At 45.5% G+C, this 16718-nt stretch overlaps 4 protein-coding genes across 4 annotated transcripts in view; all 4 read right to left on the reverse strand.

The window, feature by feature from the left end:
• Nucleotides 1-221: 221 nt before the first annotated feature.
• Nucleotides 222-4865, reverse strand: ifi35 (interferon-induced protein 35). Its single transcript, XM_079746344.1, has 9 exons — nt 4816-4865; nt 3831-3908; nt 3375-3533; nt 2690-2806; nt 2388-2532; nt 1932-2041; nt 1407-1590; nt 1100-1209; nt 222-753 (listed from the first exon to the last, which is right to left on the reverse strand). The coding sequence occupies exons 2-9, from the start codon at nt 3894-3896 to the stop codon at nt 559-561; spliced, it is 1086 nt and encodes a 361-aa protein (XP_079602470.1). The 5' UTR covers nt 3897-3908; nt 4816-4865; the 3' UTR covers nt 222-558.
• Nucleotides 4866-5801: 936 nt separating this feature from the next.
• On the reverse strand, nt 5802-8479 carry rpl27 (ribosomal protein L27). The gene is made up of 5 exons (XM_079746348.1): nt 8435-8479; nt 7870-7952; nt 7233-7402; nt 6243-6353; nt 5802-5886 (listed from the first exon to the last, which is right to left on the reverse strand). The coding sequence occupies exons 2-5, from the start codon at nt 7948-7950 to the stop codon at nt 5838-5840; spliced, it is 411 nt and encodes a 136-aa protein (XP_079602474.1). The 5' UTR covers nt 7951-7952; nt 8435-8479; the 3' UTR covers nt 5802-5837.
• Nucleotides 8480-10112: 1633 nt separating this feature from the next.
• rundc1 (RUN domain containing 1) lies at nt 10113-15536 on the reverse strand. The gene is made up of 5 exons (XM_079746338.1): nt 15001-15536; nt 13294-13452; nt 12509-12707; nt 12113-12202; nt 10113-11777 (listed from the first exon to the last, which is right to left on the reverse strand). The coding sequence occupies exons 1-5, from the start codon at nt 15391-15393 to the stop codon at nt 10915-10917; spliced, it is 1704 nt and encodes a 567-aa protein (XP_079602464.1). The 5' UTR covers nt 15394-15536; the 3' UTR covers nt 10113-10914.
• Nucleotides 15537-16030: 494 nt separating this feature from the next.
• grna (granulin a) overlaps nt 16031-16718 on the reverse strand; it is a 9570-nt gene continuing 8882 nt past the window's right edge. The window contains 1 exon segment of the mRNA XM_079746337.1: nt 16031-16570. Coding sequence (XP_079602463.1) covers nt 16424-16570 — 147 coding nt within the window. The 3' untranslated portion in view covers nt 16031-16423.

The following is a 16718-nucleotide window of genomic DNA, read 5'->3' on the forward strand; positions in this document are numbered from 1 at the left end:
CCTACATTTTCCTTCTTAACTATGTTTTAAACAACTATCTCCAAACAAAAGTAGATAATATTTGAATACTCCTCGCAGATAAACCAAAGCCGATCAAATATGTAATCGCCCACATTTCAAAGACGTAAGACATTAAAACACATGAGCTAGTCGTCTTGTGATACACCACTAGAAAGACTGGACTCTTTAAATTCAGGCGGAAATAAAATCTTCGACTTAAGTTGTGTTCTAGCTTTATTTCCGCCAACCAAGTATTATCCAACGTGATTTTTTTTTTTCCCATATACAACAATCTCACAGGTGTTACCTGTGTTTCGTTTGGTAACATGATTACATATTATTATACATAATATTATAGCCCTTGCAGTTAAGGAGATATATTCCATTTACCTTTTACTGCATGTTTTCAGAAAAAAGCTCAGAAATAGGGCTCGCGGGGAAGAGGTTAATAAAGGACTCATGACCTCTGACATGAAGTCGTCGTCCATTTCTGCCCTTCGTGTTTTAAAGGCACCATAGGAGACATGGAAGTCTCATAACCTATCCGACGGGAACACATCAGATCCCTGTGTCTTGCTCGAAGAGGGCCACGGCGGTCTGGCCTGGGGGGTTGTACAGTGTGTTGCTTATCTCCCCGCCGCCGTTGCTGCCCTTCTGGAAGAAGATCTCCAGTGTGTCCTGTAGGCATTCAGCGTCCATGACCCCAGGAATACCAGTCAGCAGCACAGTGCGGGGGCACGCCAGTGCCTTGGTCTGAGAGGGGGGATCAGAGGAGTGAGGTCAGGGTAGGCAGGGGGGGAAACTTGAAGGTTCATCAATTTACGAGATGGAGGAGCTTTATGAAGGTCCTCTCTGTGCCTTCCATATGCTTCTTTACACATCGGAAAGTAATACTAAGAACTAATGGTGTGAAGTATTAATATACGTATGAACAAGTGGCCGCTGCAGCAGATAGTGAACTGATGGCTCTAATGATAAAGTGACAAAAGCACTCTTTTTCATAAGCATGATTTGAAGTAAGTGTATCAGCTACGATCATGTTCAAGAAAAGGCAACACGGTCGGGCAAGGCCTTCGGTTCAAAAGAAACGACCACTTACCTCTACACGAGTGATGGTTCCGTTGACGAAAGGGGTCACCCTCACTTTGTGCTTCGAATTTTTGGGAAATGACACCTCGTGGTTCTCCTTCTGGGTCAGGCCCAGGGCAACTAGGAACGGGAACAATAGAACTTCAACCCAGTGGACATGGATTTGACATGAAATGCAATAGCACAATCTAAAGATATCTGCTAAGTCATCAGCACCACCCCATCATCCTCGTACCACCACCACCACCATCATCATCACCAACTGCCACCGCCGCCGCCACCCAGAGAGACCTGGACCGAGTTGAACGGATGCTCACTTTTGTCATTGGTGAAGACGAGCACGGCGTTCCTCGTGTCCTCCTGGAAATGTCTGCTGGCCACCTCCCCACCGCCGTTAAAGCTCTTGCCGAAGTGGATCTCCAGCTTGTCCAGGAGGACTTCACTGTCCATGTCCGGCAGCTGGGACACCAGGATGCTGCGGGGACACACCCGGGTGTCCATCTAAAAGCACGCAGCGATGGAGTCAACGTACATACTGTACGGATTGTCGATAAGCTCCTACCCAGAAGGCAACAAACCGCCGGTTCTACGGGGTGACTGATTCGGCCCGTTCTACGGGGTGACTGATTCGGCCGGTTCTAGGGCTGACTGTTTGGGCAGTTTTAGGGTCGACTGATTGTGGTCAATCAGATTCTGGATACACAACTTGGTTACTTGGAAATAGGTCTGAGCAAAGGCTCTGAATGTGGGTTCACCTCACCATGAACGCCACAAAGCCTATATAATCCACATGCTGACTGGATGCAAAAAGAGACATCTGGCTGTATGTGGCAGTGTGGTACCTGGACCGAGGTGGGGACCATCAGCTGGATGGGGTGCGCCTCTACCGTGATGTAGCATTCCCCCTCCAGGGTCACCTTGTGGGTCTGCAGGGACTGGATCTTCTGAGCCACTGGGGAACGAAGAGCGATGAGAGGGAAACGGTGGGGTCAGAGAGACCTCAGCCGAAGTACAGTGCCATAACTACCAATCGATGGGCATCATTGTACATGTACTAAACTGTACGTGTACGTGTAGTAAATGCACTTTACATGTACAGTGAAGTACGTTTACATCGATAGACGGCGATGGAAATGTGCTTCCCTGTACATGTACAGTGAAGTACATTTACATCGATAGACGGCGATGGAAATGTGCTTCCCTGTACATGTACGTGTAGTGAAGAACATTCACTGCACATACATGCACAGCGAACAGGATTTTATTGTGCGATCCCCAAAGGGAAACAACAATTTCACCTATTTCGTCTTCAAACGTGATCAGCGCAGTACCCCCCTCCATGGGGTACTTTATGCGAGACTTCACGTCAAAGAGTTGTGGATTTCCAGTAGCCGCTGTGGCTCCGCGGAAGACCACCTCCCTCTTGGGCACTATGGTGTTCACCTACAACGATGATGTTGATGTTATCTACAAATGGTGATGGTTACAGGACGCGAATGAACGTGTGTGTGTGTGTTTGTGCGCGTTGTTAATCAAGATGTTTTGCTGTGGCTCGAATCCGCACGAGGTTGGACATAGAGGTCATTTGTAAGGCACTTACATTGGTGGCACCTTTAACCTCAGCCTCTTTGGCCTCCTGCTCTTCTAAGGCTGTTTCGGTCTCTTTGAGAGCTTCATGAAGTTCTGCCTCTTCCTGCTTCAGGGAGTCCAGTTTTACCTAGAAACGATAAACGAGCGAGCAATTGGTTCTTCGTCGGTTATTAACATCAAATAAACACTGATCCACTGATTTTAATTGATGAACCATTGACTACCATGCTCAGGGTCCTAGGCTCTGCGCATATGAGGCCCAAACTTGACGCTAGGAGGGAGAGGACATTTGAGAAAGCAGGGAAGTGGCTTTGGATTTGAGGCCTACAGTGAACAGTGAACCTGAAGGCATATTGGCTTTGGGATGGAGCCCTACAGTGAACCGTGAAGGCGATTTGGCTTTGGAATGGAGCCCTTCAGTGAACAGTGAACCTGAAGGCGTATTGGCATTGGAATTGAGCCCTGTAGTGAACCCTGAAGGCGTATTGGAATGGAGCCCTTCAGTGAACAGTGAACCTGAAGGCGTATTGGCTTCGGAATGGAGCCATGCAGTGAACGTGAAGGCATACCACGAGTACCACGCCTAACGTGAGTGCGTTCTCTATTCCTAAATTTATTTTAGGCCTACCGTATCTATAAGTTCATTTTCACCTTACAAGCGTAGGTCAGAGCTGTAAAAACATGAGTAGTATTACCCTGTGAAAGTTCACGGTTTCCAGGTGTTGTTCCTTGGCCTGTTCCAGTCCATCTGTGATTTTTACAAAGCGGTCCGTGAATTCCTTGGCCCAGTGCTCCCGTTCAGAATTGATCTTTACCAGCTGCGCCTGGTCCGCAATCACCTTATCGTATAGAGCCTGTTGAGATGTACATTTCCATTGGGTTCAACCTCTTTTATTAAACGGTGAGTATCAGTTAAAGGGGGGATATTATTCCACCAGGTGTGCGTGTGATCAGCCATTACAAGCCATTTGAAAATCAAATCTTTGCTGTGTTGGTGTTGAGGGACATCCCAAGTGGGCGTGTCCACCTAGATGGATGCTGGATAGATCAGTCTACCCAGCGGACTGTAGGAAATGTTGCTTATCTAGCCATCATACATCTAGGTTGACATTCCCACTTATAACGCACCTTGAACACTTCATTTTCCTCACCCTTTGCCTGATGATCTCCTCTTTAACTCCCTCCAACGAATCCAAAAGCCCTCCCTCAGCCATCATGACATCGGACTTCTGCATGACAACATGGAGGCAGAGAAGGAAAAAGGTAGGAGTTCTTGTATCAAAGTTGTTTTAGGTCACACTTCGCCCCAAGCTTACCAGTGCTGTGTGTATCCGTGTGTCGAGTTTGAGTTGCTTAAAGTTCAGATGTATATGGAAGTAACGTGGCACGCTTTTTTTTTTACCTTGCTCCTAAAATCACCAAGACATATCTGTAGTCCATGCTGATCGATAGTGGTTCAAATAATATCAATAAAATCACATTCTATAATTAGTATATATTCTACAAATGAAAAATGCTGGCCAGCCCATGCCTCTCACCATTTTGTTTTAATTAGTAGAATATATCAGTTATAGGATGTGAATTTATTGACATTAAAATCAATATTGATCAACATCGACTACAGGAAGGTCCAGGTACTGCAACAAACATGTGGAAATGGAGCAAGGCCGAAAGTGACCCACGACGTGCGTCGCACGTCCGTCGCGACGCACGTCTTTGGTCACTCACGGCATACGGACGAAGGCCGAGCTGCGTAGTGACCAACGACGCGCGTCGCTACGCACGTCGTTGGTCACTCACGGAGCCCTACTGTGGAAATGTTTGACAGCGACTTTAATGGTTCCTACGCACGTCCACTCTCCACGGACACACGCCTGCCACATAGGGATATTAACCCAGTTTGTTAACGTTCAAATAGCAGGGATTAGATTTCACCGAAACATGAAAACATGAGAACACTGTTGAAAGCGACCCAGTGCCAAAATCAAATCTTAATTTCCGCAAACAAATGAACAATTCATCAAGACTGTTAAATAGGCAGTGAAGAAACCCGATGAGACTAATTAGCAGACGTTTGTAATAAGAAATCAGGCCTACTTAAACACGTTTTAGGACAAAGCCTTGTCAGGAACTTACCTCCCTGCTTTTCGAGATGTGCTCTTCAGTTTCACTTTCTAAATGGGGGTTTATAAATCAGCATGCAATCCAGCTATGATCAGGAGAGGGCGGTCGCCCACTAATATGATCTCGTACAAACTTTCGGTTTCATGGCAAAACTTGTGGCCGTTTACAGTCCATGCCTATGAGATGAACTTACTACTAGTTTACTGTACATTTGGATCGACCCCTTTGATGTTGCACTAGTCGCACCTTTTTGTAACGATTTCATAACGGTTAAGTTGGGAAGATAATACTTTATCATGCTGACTTGAATCTGAAATGTCATTTAGTTGTGCATGGTTGGTGTAATGTCATTTCCGTTACACAATTTACATACACATGTAAAAATTCTGGATTATTGATTTGGGTTTGCTGTGAACTCTAATGTACATCACCAGTAGCCCTAATTCTTTTTAAGTTTATAATTTATTTAAAGTCACCAATTTAGATTACCATTCCGTTTTCCATAAATTGATGTGTGAATCAAGACAAACATTAGTCATACACTTGGCCAGGGGCGTAGGAATGAGTTTAACATTGAGGGGGACACATATCAGAAACCTGACAGATCCATTAATGGTTTGTACAGAAATGTCAAATGAACTACACTGAAAAAATGTACAAATATTTTATTCTACTAAAAAGATACATTTGTAAATGTAAAGGAAAACACATTTTGAATGGCAGTAATGAACTGATAAATATCAAATCAATTCTTTAATTGCACGCTCAACCATCCAGTTTTTGTAGAATAAGAAGTGGTGACAAGACGCTGTGTTGCGCTTTCAAAATAAAATAAAATATTTTTCTCCCCGGTATAATTTTTAGGTGGGACAAATGCGCCTGTCTCCAATATTGGAGGGGACACGTCCCCTCCGTCCCCCCCGGTTCCTACACCCCTGCACTTGGCCATTATTTTTGTTAAAGCATCAATATGTTTAGAATAAAAACAGTAGTCAAAGCCTTTTTTATACATTTATTTGTGAAACCAATGGAGACTAGAATCTGAGCTTCTGGAAGAACCATTTGTTCTTGCCCGTCTTGTACCTGAGAAGAAACACAAGGAGTACAGTTAAGACATTTTGCCCTGAACTATGACGTCGCTTTCAGTCACGTTATATCAATCATAAAACAAAAACGAAATAGCCTAAAAGTGATGGGTACATAACAGGGATCTATGATGAGAAGTGATTTCTTCATTCATGCTTAAACTAGCGATTGTTAGCGCTTGGTTCTATGAACATCCTTACTGTACTGACAGCAATATATTGTTTATCTTTCTTAAGAGTAATTTAATTATTGTAGGTTGCTTTTGATGAGAGTCTGCTCAATGCCCTAAATGTTCATTCAGAACATTTGATCAAATGAGCCAATTTGTGGCACTTATGCAGACCGGAACCCACCTCTCCTCAAACTTCACTTTAGCCTCCCGCCTGGCTTTGCGTTTGAGAGCAGGGTCCCGGAAGACGTCCTTGTTGACAACGGTTTTGTCCAGGGGAATATCCACAGAGTATCTGAAGGGAAGGACAAAGAAAAATATGGCATGGGTTTAAAGGCTGGGACATTTTCGCTAGGTATTCAGGTCGAGTGCCATGACAGAATCACAACAATCTTACTCAATGTTTAACAAAGCTCTAACTGCTACCAAACAGTCTTCATCAAGAACCCCATGTAGTGGAAAACTTATATTATACTGACACCTTCCTCATTAAAACCACATTCAAGATTAAATAGGAAACAGGAACGGTGGCAACCTCACCAGGACCTCCTGGAAGGCTTAACAAGGCTTGAGTCTGCAGACACTAGCTTCTTCCCGGTTTTAATAACACTCCTTACATTATCAAACCCTGAACCAACAAAAAACAACTTAACACACCAACAGGTAAACTTAACCGTCTACAGACATGTAACCATGTTGCTGCCAAGTCACGACGTAGCAAGCAAAATCTTTCAAAGATGTAAAAATACTTCAGTTAACTGGACATCCGCATTTAATTGGAAATTGGACCAATATGCATATTAAGACAAGGGTTTATATTCCTAATCCCTGACACCACCTTTCACTTTATCATTCGAGAGCTGCAGAGCTGCCAGCTCTGCTGTAAACACCCCTCAATCTCTGTCTCCCCAAGTGGAACACAGGTGTGCCATAGGTAACCATATCAGCCAATCACAGAATAGGCACGCAATTGTTTGTGTTTAACCTAATAGAAGAGGCTTCCACAATGCAAACCGATGAACAATAATCTTGGGGTTAAATTCCCCTTTAAATTAAATAATTGTACACATTCTAATTAGACAAGTATAAACTCACACAAGGCAATGAACCAATTAAAACGAAGCGACCCTTTTGTCCAGTGCTGTAACTAGGTCAGTCTGGGTACGACCCTCACCTGGTGGGCATCAGGTGGTTGTAGTTGTAGACCTTGACGAAGGCCTTGATCTTGGACCTCTTGGCAATCTTCTTCTTGCCCATGGTGGTGGTCACCTTGCGGGGGTACCGGTCGATGCCGGAGACAAGCGCGTGGCTGTAGGGTCGGTCGGCGGTACCGTCGTCGATGTTCTGCAAGGAGGAGACAGGTTAGACCCGGCTTGTTTGTTGAAATGGGTGGGGGGGGGGGGAAAGGAAGCAACCCGAACAAGCTCTATCAAAACGCTGCTGGATACAGCACCTTTAAACAATATGGGAATAAATCAGCCAATAACAGTAAACACTGGATGGAATTCCACATTGCTCTATATTGGGAGAGGTTAAAATCTATAAGTCTTGTTTTTAACACTATAGTGACCTTTGTTTGTAAGCATATCAAACAAGAAGGTGTTTTGGACGTAATGTACATTTCGGCTGAATAACAAACGAGTTGATGCTGCGCTGAATTGCATTCAGACTTTAAAGTCTGAATCCCAAATGCCATGAGTTATGAATATTTATTAGCAGGACGCAGGTCTATAGAGGTGACCTGTGGTGGTAGTTTGTGCGAGAATGAAGTAATGTTAGCCTATAAAGTAGACATGTGAAGTTGAAGTTACCCTGACGATGACTGCTTTACGCCCGGCATAGCGTCCTGCAAGGACCATAACCACCTTCCCAGGTTTCATGAACTTGCCCATGTCTAGCAGGAAGAGAATACAAAGAGTTTGACAACATTAGCATTGCATAGTCCACGCTTATGCGGTACAATCAGCATCACGCACAGGACTGGCTAGGCAGACATGCTAGCTAACTAGCCGGCCAGGGTAGCTTTAGCATTCAAGGATTGTATTTATGCAGCTTTGGTATAGAACAAGCAGTTGAACATATACATAGATACATACAAAAATGCTATTAACACGAACATTTAGATTAAATTTAACGGCGGAGTTGTACTATGTGGAAGTGTATGGAGACCGAAGGGGCTGCCATGTTGGATTGACCGTCACAGTGGAAGCATATCTTAAATGTTACATTTATAGCACTGTACTATAGTATACGTGGCAATAATAGACTAACTAGAGTCTTTTGAATGTTTATCGGGGCCGAGTTACAATATTCAGCATAGAGTTTGCCGGGTTTTAAAGGATGATTTGAGATTAATCCAACGAAATATTCACTCACTAGTGCTGTTCTGTGGCCACCGCTAACAGGAAAGGAAGTCGAAAAGGAACGCACGACCTTTCACATCAACAATGTGTACGTCACATCCGGGTTCTGCTTTTCTTCGTTGATAAAAACGACGATAACAATGATTATATATAAATATTTGTTTCACATATATATATATATTGATGATAATATTATATATATTTATATTGATAGTGTTATATTATTTATTAAGATATATATGGTATTATATATATATATATATATTTATTTAAATATATATATTTATAGGTATACATTAAAAATATATATGTAGAAATATTTTTATTAAATATTAAATATAAAAATCAATATTTTTTATATCATTTTTTTACCTCATATCATATACCATCATATGGTTTTGTAGAAGACATTTACTGTCCTGTTAATTGCAGTTTTCTTACTTAAACAGCTGATATAACAAAAATAATGATATTAACATTTTAGTGTTTGAAGGGATTTAATAATGAACAAATTACACAATCATCAGTAAGAGTGGCAGATCCTAAAATTATAGTTCAATAAGCATTTAAATGGAAGGAGTTTAACAAACAGCTTGCAAAGCACTTTTGCTTATAAATAGACATGAATAAAATATATCTCCATAAATTCCCAATATATATATATATATATATTTTTTAATAAAATAAGAATTACCAATGTCGTCATGGAAACCCTGAAGTCCTTTATTCATAAACGAACACTGAATAGCTACTTTAAGACAGTGTTGTCAATCGTTAAAGAAATAATTACAGCATCCAGCTCCAGAATTTAGACTTTGCCGAATTTGCAATACAATAACCCTTAAATAATGTAAGCTCATATTTAAAAACATTAAACGTAAAATGCAACACCAAAAGTGTGACTTTGTAACTTTTTCAAATAGAATCACACAAAGCAAACCTTACACATGATAACACTTCTCTAGGTGGATTATCCTTCCATACACACCGTTTTAATAATAAGATGGTTAGTTCATTACCTCCTGATTAAGTCGTTTATAAATGTAGAGTAACATGGTTTGCTTTCACAAACTTAAAATTATCAATGAGGTCTATTATGGTCTGTCCTGGAATGCATAAAATGTAATGTAATATTATGTTAATGGATAAATCTTTCCTAGCGTTTAAAATTGTCTGACATGATAATACAGGCATTTTTAAAACACTGAGACCACAAAAACGTTTTGATTAATGAGACCGTGACACGTAGGGCTGAGAAACAGCCAAGCATCCTTCGGTTGCCCGGTAACACTGTAGTACTTGTAAGTTTCAGTGTTGTAGTCCAACAACAAACCCATGAATGAAATCCTCCATGAATGAAATCCTCAACAAACATCAGGATATCAGCACCTCTGGTTTATACATTCAGTAGCTTACATCTCCTGCAGGTAAAGGAAAATTAAATCAAGAGTTGAACTTACAATATATAAAACCTTTTTTTAAACACTGGATATGTATGCCGATTAAATATGTTTATATATATGTTTTTTTCATACGGTTGTCCATTTTCTTCATACGGTTTTCAATTCAAGATGAAGCATCATTTAAATATCTAAAAGACACACACACACACACACACACACACACACACACACACACACACACACACCCACCCACCCACCCACCCACCCACCCACCCACCCACCCACACACACACACACACACACACACACACACACACACACACACACACACACACACACGCTTCAATGATCTGTGGGGGAAGTAGCTGGCTCCCTGGCACCATTTTCGGTAAAGGTCAGAATGCTGTCAAACCATGCTAAAAATAACTATTAACAAAACAAATGTGCAACATCAATTCCCCCCAAGCTTCCATCCAACTCTCTTGTAGCGTTCTCTAGTAGTGCTGTTTAGTGCTATAGTAATTCAACCACCCAGTCGGTATATGGAATGTAGCTCACCGATCCCACTAACGCCTGTCACAACAAGTACTACCACTGAAAAACCTTAACCACAATATCTGTTGCATAGGTCAGGGGTTAGAATCATGCACCAACGGGCATTGGAATGATAAGCACGGGCCACAAAAGGTCACAAAGGCTTCACTCAGGACGAGGTTATCTGGGCGTCCTGTCTAAGGCATGTGCGTAGCAGCGGTATCGACTGGACACGATGACGTCGCCGTCGTCATGGGGGGGGAAGCAGGTAAAGATGGATCAGCTGTGAAGAGGACTCAGGAGCACAGACGCCGGTTAGACTAACCCATGCAGGCATACGTTACAGACTGGCACAGGCTGGTTAAAACAGGCTGCGTCCATACAGAGACGGAGCTGCCAAGAGTCAAAGGCTACAGGACGGAAGGCTCTACTTTGGCGGGGTCCAGCTGAAACACGATACAACTACGAGTCCGAATGGCGCGGGCATGCGGCCTTCGCCTCCTCCTCCTCCTCCTCCTCCTCCTCCTCCTCCTCCTCCTCCGTCGCCGCGGCGATCTCAGAACGCGTCCTTGATGTTCTTGAGCTGCCGCACGGCCAGGTCCACGGGGAGGTCGAACTTGAGGTGGCTGATGCGGCCCAGGATGCGCAGGGCCCCCTCGAAGCCCGTCTGCGCCATGTAGCTCCAGCTCTGGTAGTGCGGGTGCACCAGCGGGCCCGACTTGCACAGCAGGTTGAGCCAGGACACCAGCCGCTGCTCGTTCAGCGCCATGCACACCAGCGCCTTGAACTCCGAGTCGGCGCCGCGCTTGTAGCGCCCGTGCTCCTTCAGCACCGTGTGGATGGCCCACAGCAGCGACTGCTTGGGCGTGACCGTCACCGGGCCACCCCCTACGGGCAGGCTGAAGGACTGCGACAGCTGGCGCGCCGGCGACTCCACGAAGGCCTTGCCGTTCTTGGAGCGGTAGTACTCGACGAAGAGCTCCCAGGGGTGCATGGTCTGGGGCCCGGGCCGGTGCGGCAGCAGGCAGGAGATTGGGGCCAGCACCAGGCTCATGCCCTGCGACGGGGCGTAGAGGCCGTGGGCTAGCAGGTCCCTGAGGGCCGACGACAGCTCCTTCCTCACCGACGACGTCAGCTCGTCCCGGGGCCCCAGCGCTGGGTGGCTGCTGTAGTTCACCACGTGCTCAAAGGACGGCGGCTTGCAGGACGCCTGCAGCCGCACCTTGTCCACGGCGGCCTCCAGCTGCTGCAGCAGGGGCCCGTATTCCTGGCCCGTCCCCCCGGAGGACCACAGGTTCTGGGCGACGTGGCCCGGCGCACAGCCGAACTGGCTGATGGCGAAGATCTGCAGCACGGCCAGGGCCTTCTGGATCAGCTGCAGGCCCGTCTGCCGCATCCTCTGGGCCTGAGCGGGGTCCACTGCGGGGCCGGAGGGAGACGGGGAACGCTTTCGTCAGTGCAAATATATCACGTCTACGATGGGTGACCAATAGGGTTTCTGCAAAGGTCACTTCTGTTTTAGCTTTACCAAGTCCGAAATGTCAATATATACAAGCCATTAGTTTAGACAAATACGTATACACCTATGTTTAATTTAGTTCAATGGAATAAATATAAATAATCTCTTAATATGTCCCCATCCAAGTAATCTGAAGGTCGTTCTCAGTTTTAAACACCTGTTGTCGTTAAGCCTCTGACAGGTGGAGCATACAGTCTGTATCTGTGTACTGTGTCTTTAAGGGAATCCCACCAACCTTTCTTCCTCGCTCCGGTCGCCCCGGGGCCGGCGGCGTGCGGCTGCTGGCTCTGGACGCCGTCGGAGAGGAGCGGGTTCCCCACCTCGTCTGAACAAAACGTCAACGTATCAAACAGTGTCACAACGCGTATCCACCGAGGAGCATCGCCGAAACAGTGCAAGAAATGCATGACACAAAAGGACAAAATCCAGACCATAACTTTGATCACGGGATAATTCGGTTTAACTTTCACACAAGAAGTGTTGGCTAGTTTTATGGTGGAAAACGCCGGCTGTCTGTGTACAGAATGGCAAAATCGAGCCTAAACCACGAGACGTGTTTCCAAACGTATCCGGTGAACTGTGGACCCCAGCCTTCAGCCACACCAGAGCCAGGGCGGGCGGCTGGCCGTACCCTGGATGAAGTTGATGAACATCTCCAGGTCCCTGATCTGGGTCTTGAGCTGGTCCACCAGCTGCTCCTTCACGCGGGCCGGGTTGACGATCTGAGCGATGGCCGCGTCGACCCGCTGCCGGAGCTCCTCCGCCGTCAGGCTGCCCACGTCCTCGTTCAGGTTCACGTCCAGCTTCTTGATCAGCTCGTCGATGATCACCTGCGCCGGAGGAGGGGGAGGACGAGGGGATGAGACAGAGTAGGTCGGGGGGGGGGGGGGGGGGGTTGGACACATGATGAGCGCACTCTAAGTTCAAACCTCCAACCAATCGACGCAATCTAACCACCAACCGCTTTCTCCATCTCTAAACATTAATACAGGTTTAATTATGAGCTAAAGGGGTTAAACTCTCATCTGTTGGCTGGCTATATTGCGAACGGCCGACCTAGTGTCCAATGCAAACCTAAATACATGCTTAGTAATGAGTTAATAGCGCTGAACTCTCATCTGTTGGCAGGCTAAATGCCGAACGCCCAAGATAGTGTCCAACGCTAGGCTGGCCGTCATCGTGTGTTCTGTTGACCATGCAGGGGGAGAGTAGCGATAGAATGAACGACGCCAAGATGGACTGTGAAGCTGGGTTCAAGGATGTTATCTCAGGACAGAGTGGTGGTAAGTAGAGGGGTAAGTTGATTATGACTGTCTTACAATATACATGCACTTAAAATGTATTATATGAACTGCATTACATTGTAAAAAAAACGTATTTATAGCCTTTTTGAAAAGCCACGATGGGAGCTCCTACCTTCTGTCTCTCCATGACCACCGACTGGGGCAGCGAGTCGTAGCTGCCCTCCTGATACGCGAACTGCTCCAGATCGTCTAGCTGGGTCTTGAGCTGGACGATCAGATCCTTCTGCTTCTCTCTCTGGGCCTCCAGGCGTTCCCGCTTCTCCCTCTCGCTCTGGCCGGGACGAGAAAACCAGACACAAAGAAGTCAGAGTGGGAGAGTGAGGTCCGACCGGAAAACAGGGAGCCAGACACAACAGCAGCTGGAGACACGCGGCGAGGACGGCGAGGACAGCGAGGATGGAGACGCAGAAGGCGTTCAGACACGGGGAGAGAGATGGACATGGACGGGTGCCTGGGTCCATCTGAGAGACATTCAGCAGGAGAAGCCACCAGACAAAAAGCAAGCTCACACCGCACGCTCACCAAACATCATGAAACAAGTTCAACTTTACAGTACATTAGCCAACGGATAATCTTACTTAATCTTTGCATTCATCATTCAGCTACTCTTCAATCAGGGAGAAATAGCGGGCCCAAAGAGAGTTTTGGTTCCCACCCACAAAATAGGTGTCTTTGTTCTGTTGTTGTGTGTAGTGTGGGAACTTGGTTTGAAGGGAGAATGAAATTGAAAGGCAGTCTGTCAGTGTGTCATCCTGCATTTCCAAGCGTGGGGCATAGGATATTCCCCAAGTTGCAGTTTGACAGCGCTCCCTTTGAGATGAAATGCAAAGAACCGCTATCGGCTCCTGTAGGGGATGGGTTTGGATAAGACTAACATACTGGTAGGGTTAGTAAGCTTACTCTACCCAATGCCTATAGTCCACATTATTACTAATAACTCAATCAGCCAGTCTGCTAGCCTATGCCTTCCTGCGACATATCATGCAAGTATAACAACATAATTTGTGCCACAGAGTGCTTCTCGACTCGTACTCACCAAGTCCTCCTGTAAGTAAAGCACGAAGCGAGGGGGAAATGAAAATAGGAAGAAAAAAAGCATTTAAATGTAACAGGCAATAGACAAGGGGCTATGGTGGGTGGAGGGTGGGGTGGGCGTTGTGTGACGTCAAAAGGGGGGGAGGCCGTTAGCTTATCCTGATCGTCTGGAGGCCTGGTCTGACCGCATGGTGAGTCACACACGCCCACCTGTGTGTCAAACAGCCTAGTTTCCCCTCAAGAGATAACACACAAGAGCTAGAGGAGGCTTACCCAGAGGCCAGAGCGCACAGAACTGGTTATATTGGCCAATGGGGAAATTAATGTGGAGAGTGAACCAGCTCGAGGAAACAAACAGATATTTCCTTGTGTGCGCACACATAAAAATAAAATGTTCATGTCCTTATTCCTTCTGTGTTCAACCATTTCCATATGTCTGGATGTAACTGTACAACTACCATGATATGACGAACTGATGATCAGTTTATAATATGGGGTTTGACGCAAAAAAATGCGTTCCGAAAAATGTATCGTGTGTGTGTGTGTGTGTGTGTGTCATTCAGTTCAAAAGCATTGTTGACAATTCGTTATGAGTAAATGACCACATAAATTGCCTTATAAGTAACGGGGGGTGGCCTCGAGTACTTTGTCGATCTTCTAATTTAATGTCATGAATGAATCACAAAGAATGTCTTTGGTCTCTGTGAGTTCAGATGGTCTGAGCGCAGTGGTCTTTGCGTCTCAACGCAGTGGTCTTTCCTTGCCCTTGTTTGAGGCTACTCACCGAGTTCTCCAGATGCTTCGCATCCTGCGACCTGCACCCCACGACATGGGGGCACCCCTTGAAGGCGAACTCCTCAAGCTCGACCAACATCTTCTCCTTCTCGTCGGTCTGGGCGTGAACTATCTGCTTCAGTCTGAATTGCACCTGTGCAAAGTGGGACGTGAGAGCGAGGAGAGAGGAGTTCAGGAGGTCTTGCTCCGCTTCTAGTTTCTTCAACCTGGCGGCGGTCTCCTCCACCGAGGCGGAGGATGAGCCCCGGGGTCTGGGCTGAGCGCTGCCCCGGACCCCGCTCTCCTCCTCGGGGCTGGCCACAGCACCGACCGGTGCCCATCGCTCCCCGGCTCCGGCCGACGCGCCTTCGCTGTCCGATGTTGACAATTCCTCGGTCGACATTTTGGCAAAAAGCGATTTTTTTTCTTTCGTCGCTACAAACGATATACTGTTATTTGTTGCCACGGATGCCCCGCGGTTGTTTATTTCAATCGCAGAGAAAGCAGGATTACCACGGAGGAGACAGGTGCATCGCCATCTTGGGAAACAAACCAAACAGTGCGACGTCAACGCAGACGCGATGATGACGCAACGCAGACGTGATGACGCGTGTTTGCGCGCCGACGTTAAAGCGCACCGAACAATTTCGATTTTGGCCACCGCTGACTATTACAAAGAGGGTTTAATTGATTGTTCAACGCGGCATAATATATAAACGTACCAAGGCACCTAAAATGACATTTTCTGTAGTTTAGTGCTGCATCTATAAATACAGCACTTAACTACAGAACATGTCATTTGAAGTGCTTTAAGTGCTCAAGATATATTTGCCTGTATTGCTTGTGTTGTTTGAGAATGTGTGATGATGCAAAGGTGTATCATGAAGAAAAGGTTCAATGAGACTAACCGGTATAAATAAGGGTCAAAGTAATATGAATAAAGTATAAGGCATAATCGTTTCATTTATAGTATGGATCAATGGCATTGTTGTGTGTGGACCACATCAAAATAAACTATTCGGAAACAGGAATTTGTTTTGTAAAACTTTATTTCGTTTTTAAACACAATCAGAGCGCAATTTCACAAAAATGTTGTTTATTTCTTATAGATCAAATATATAAAAAGACCCGCTCGTTCGATTTGAGATTCAGGACAAATGAGCCCCTATAGATCGGCATGCACTACCATTTTAATAACGTAAAATAAACCTATTTTACAAATACCCGTATCAAAGTATATTCTAAGCCAATCAGCCACGTTCAAGAAACCTTCAGTTACGATTGTATTGTTTTATTCTCAAATTCATTAACCTTTTATAATTTCCCCATCACTAAACCAATTAAACCTAAACCAGCAGATCTAGCATCCATTGGCGAGTTTCCAAGTAGTGCAAGTTGATTTGGAGCCATGAAGAGCAGAAAACAGCAGCTGATTAAAGCTTAAGAGCTTTCCTTCCCGGCCTGGAGAAGAACATGTGCCAGCTCTTCCACTGCAGCTCTACGTTCCGGCTACAGGTGCCGCCCTCACCGCAGGTATGGTCGGAAGGGCAGCAGTGCTCCATATCATCGCAGCAAACCGCCTGTGGGAGGGAAGGTTGATGCTATGTTAGCTCATACACCTAGCATCGTCAGTAACATAGTCTGAAGCCGCTTTCAGAAAGTCATCGATTATTTCAATGAGGTTGATATTGTACCACTTTGGGTACGTTTGATTGTTTATGCCATTGC

This window comes from Pollachius pollachius (assembly GCF_949987615.1).
Source record: "Pollachius pollachius genome assembly, chromosome: 11".
NCBI lineage: Eukaryota > Metazoa > Chordata > Actinopteri > Gadiformes > Gadidae > Pollachius > Pollachius pollachius.

What these genes read in the sequence shown, in the direction of transcription:
- ifi35 (XM_079746344.1), bottom strand. Translation starts at nt 3,896, where the DNA reads ATGATGGCTGAGGGAGGGCTTTTGGATTCGTTGGAGGGAGTTAAAGAG. An exon ending in AGGTTAAAGGTGCCACCAAT is followed by an intron (nt 2,533 to 2,689) that starts GTAAGTGCCTTA and finishes TCATCGTTGTAG; the next exon opens with GTGAACACCATAGTGCCCAA. An exon ending in CGTCTTCACCAATGACAAAA is followed by an intron (nt 1,210 to 1,406) that starts GTGAGCATCCGT and finishes TCCCGTTCCTAG; the next exon opens with TTGCCCTGGGCCTGACCCAG.
- rpl27 (XM_079746348.1), bottom strand. Translation starts at nt 7,950, where the DNA reads ATGGGCAAGTTCATGAAACCTGGGAAGGTGGTTATGGTCCTTGCAGGA. An exon ending in GTAAAGCAGTCATCGTCAGG is followed by an intron (nt 7,403 to 7,869) that starts GTAACTTCAACT and finishes TCCTCCTTGCAG; the next exon opens with AACATCGACGACGGTACCGC. An exon ending in AAAGTGAAGTTTGAGGAGAG is followed by an intron (nt 5,887 to 6,242) that starts GTGGGTTCCGGT and finishes GTTTCTTCTCAG; the next exon opens with GTACAAGACGGGCAAGAACA.
- rundc1 (XM_079746338.1), bottom strand. Translation starts at nt 15,393, where the DNA reads ATGTCGACCGAGGAATTGTCAACATCGGACAGCGAAGGCGCGTCGGCC. An exon ending in TGGTCATGGAGAGACAGAAG is followed by an intron (nt 12,708 to 13,293) that starts GTAGGAGCTCCC and finishes CCTCCGGCGCAG; the next exon opens with GTGATCATCGACGAGCTGAT. An exon ending in GACCGGAGCGAGGAAGAAAG is followed by an intron (nt 11,778 to 12,112) that starts GTTGGTGGGATT and finishes CCGGCCCCGCAG; the next exon opens with TGGACCCCGCTCAGGCCCAG.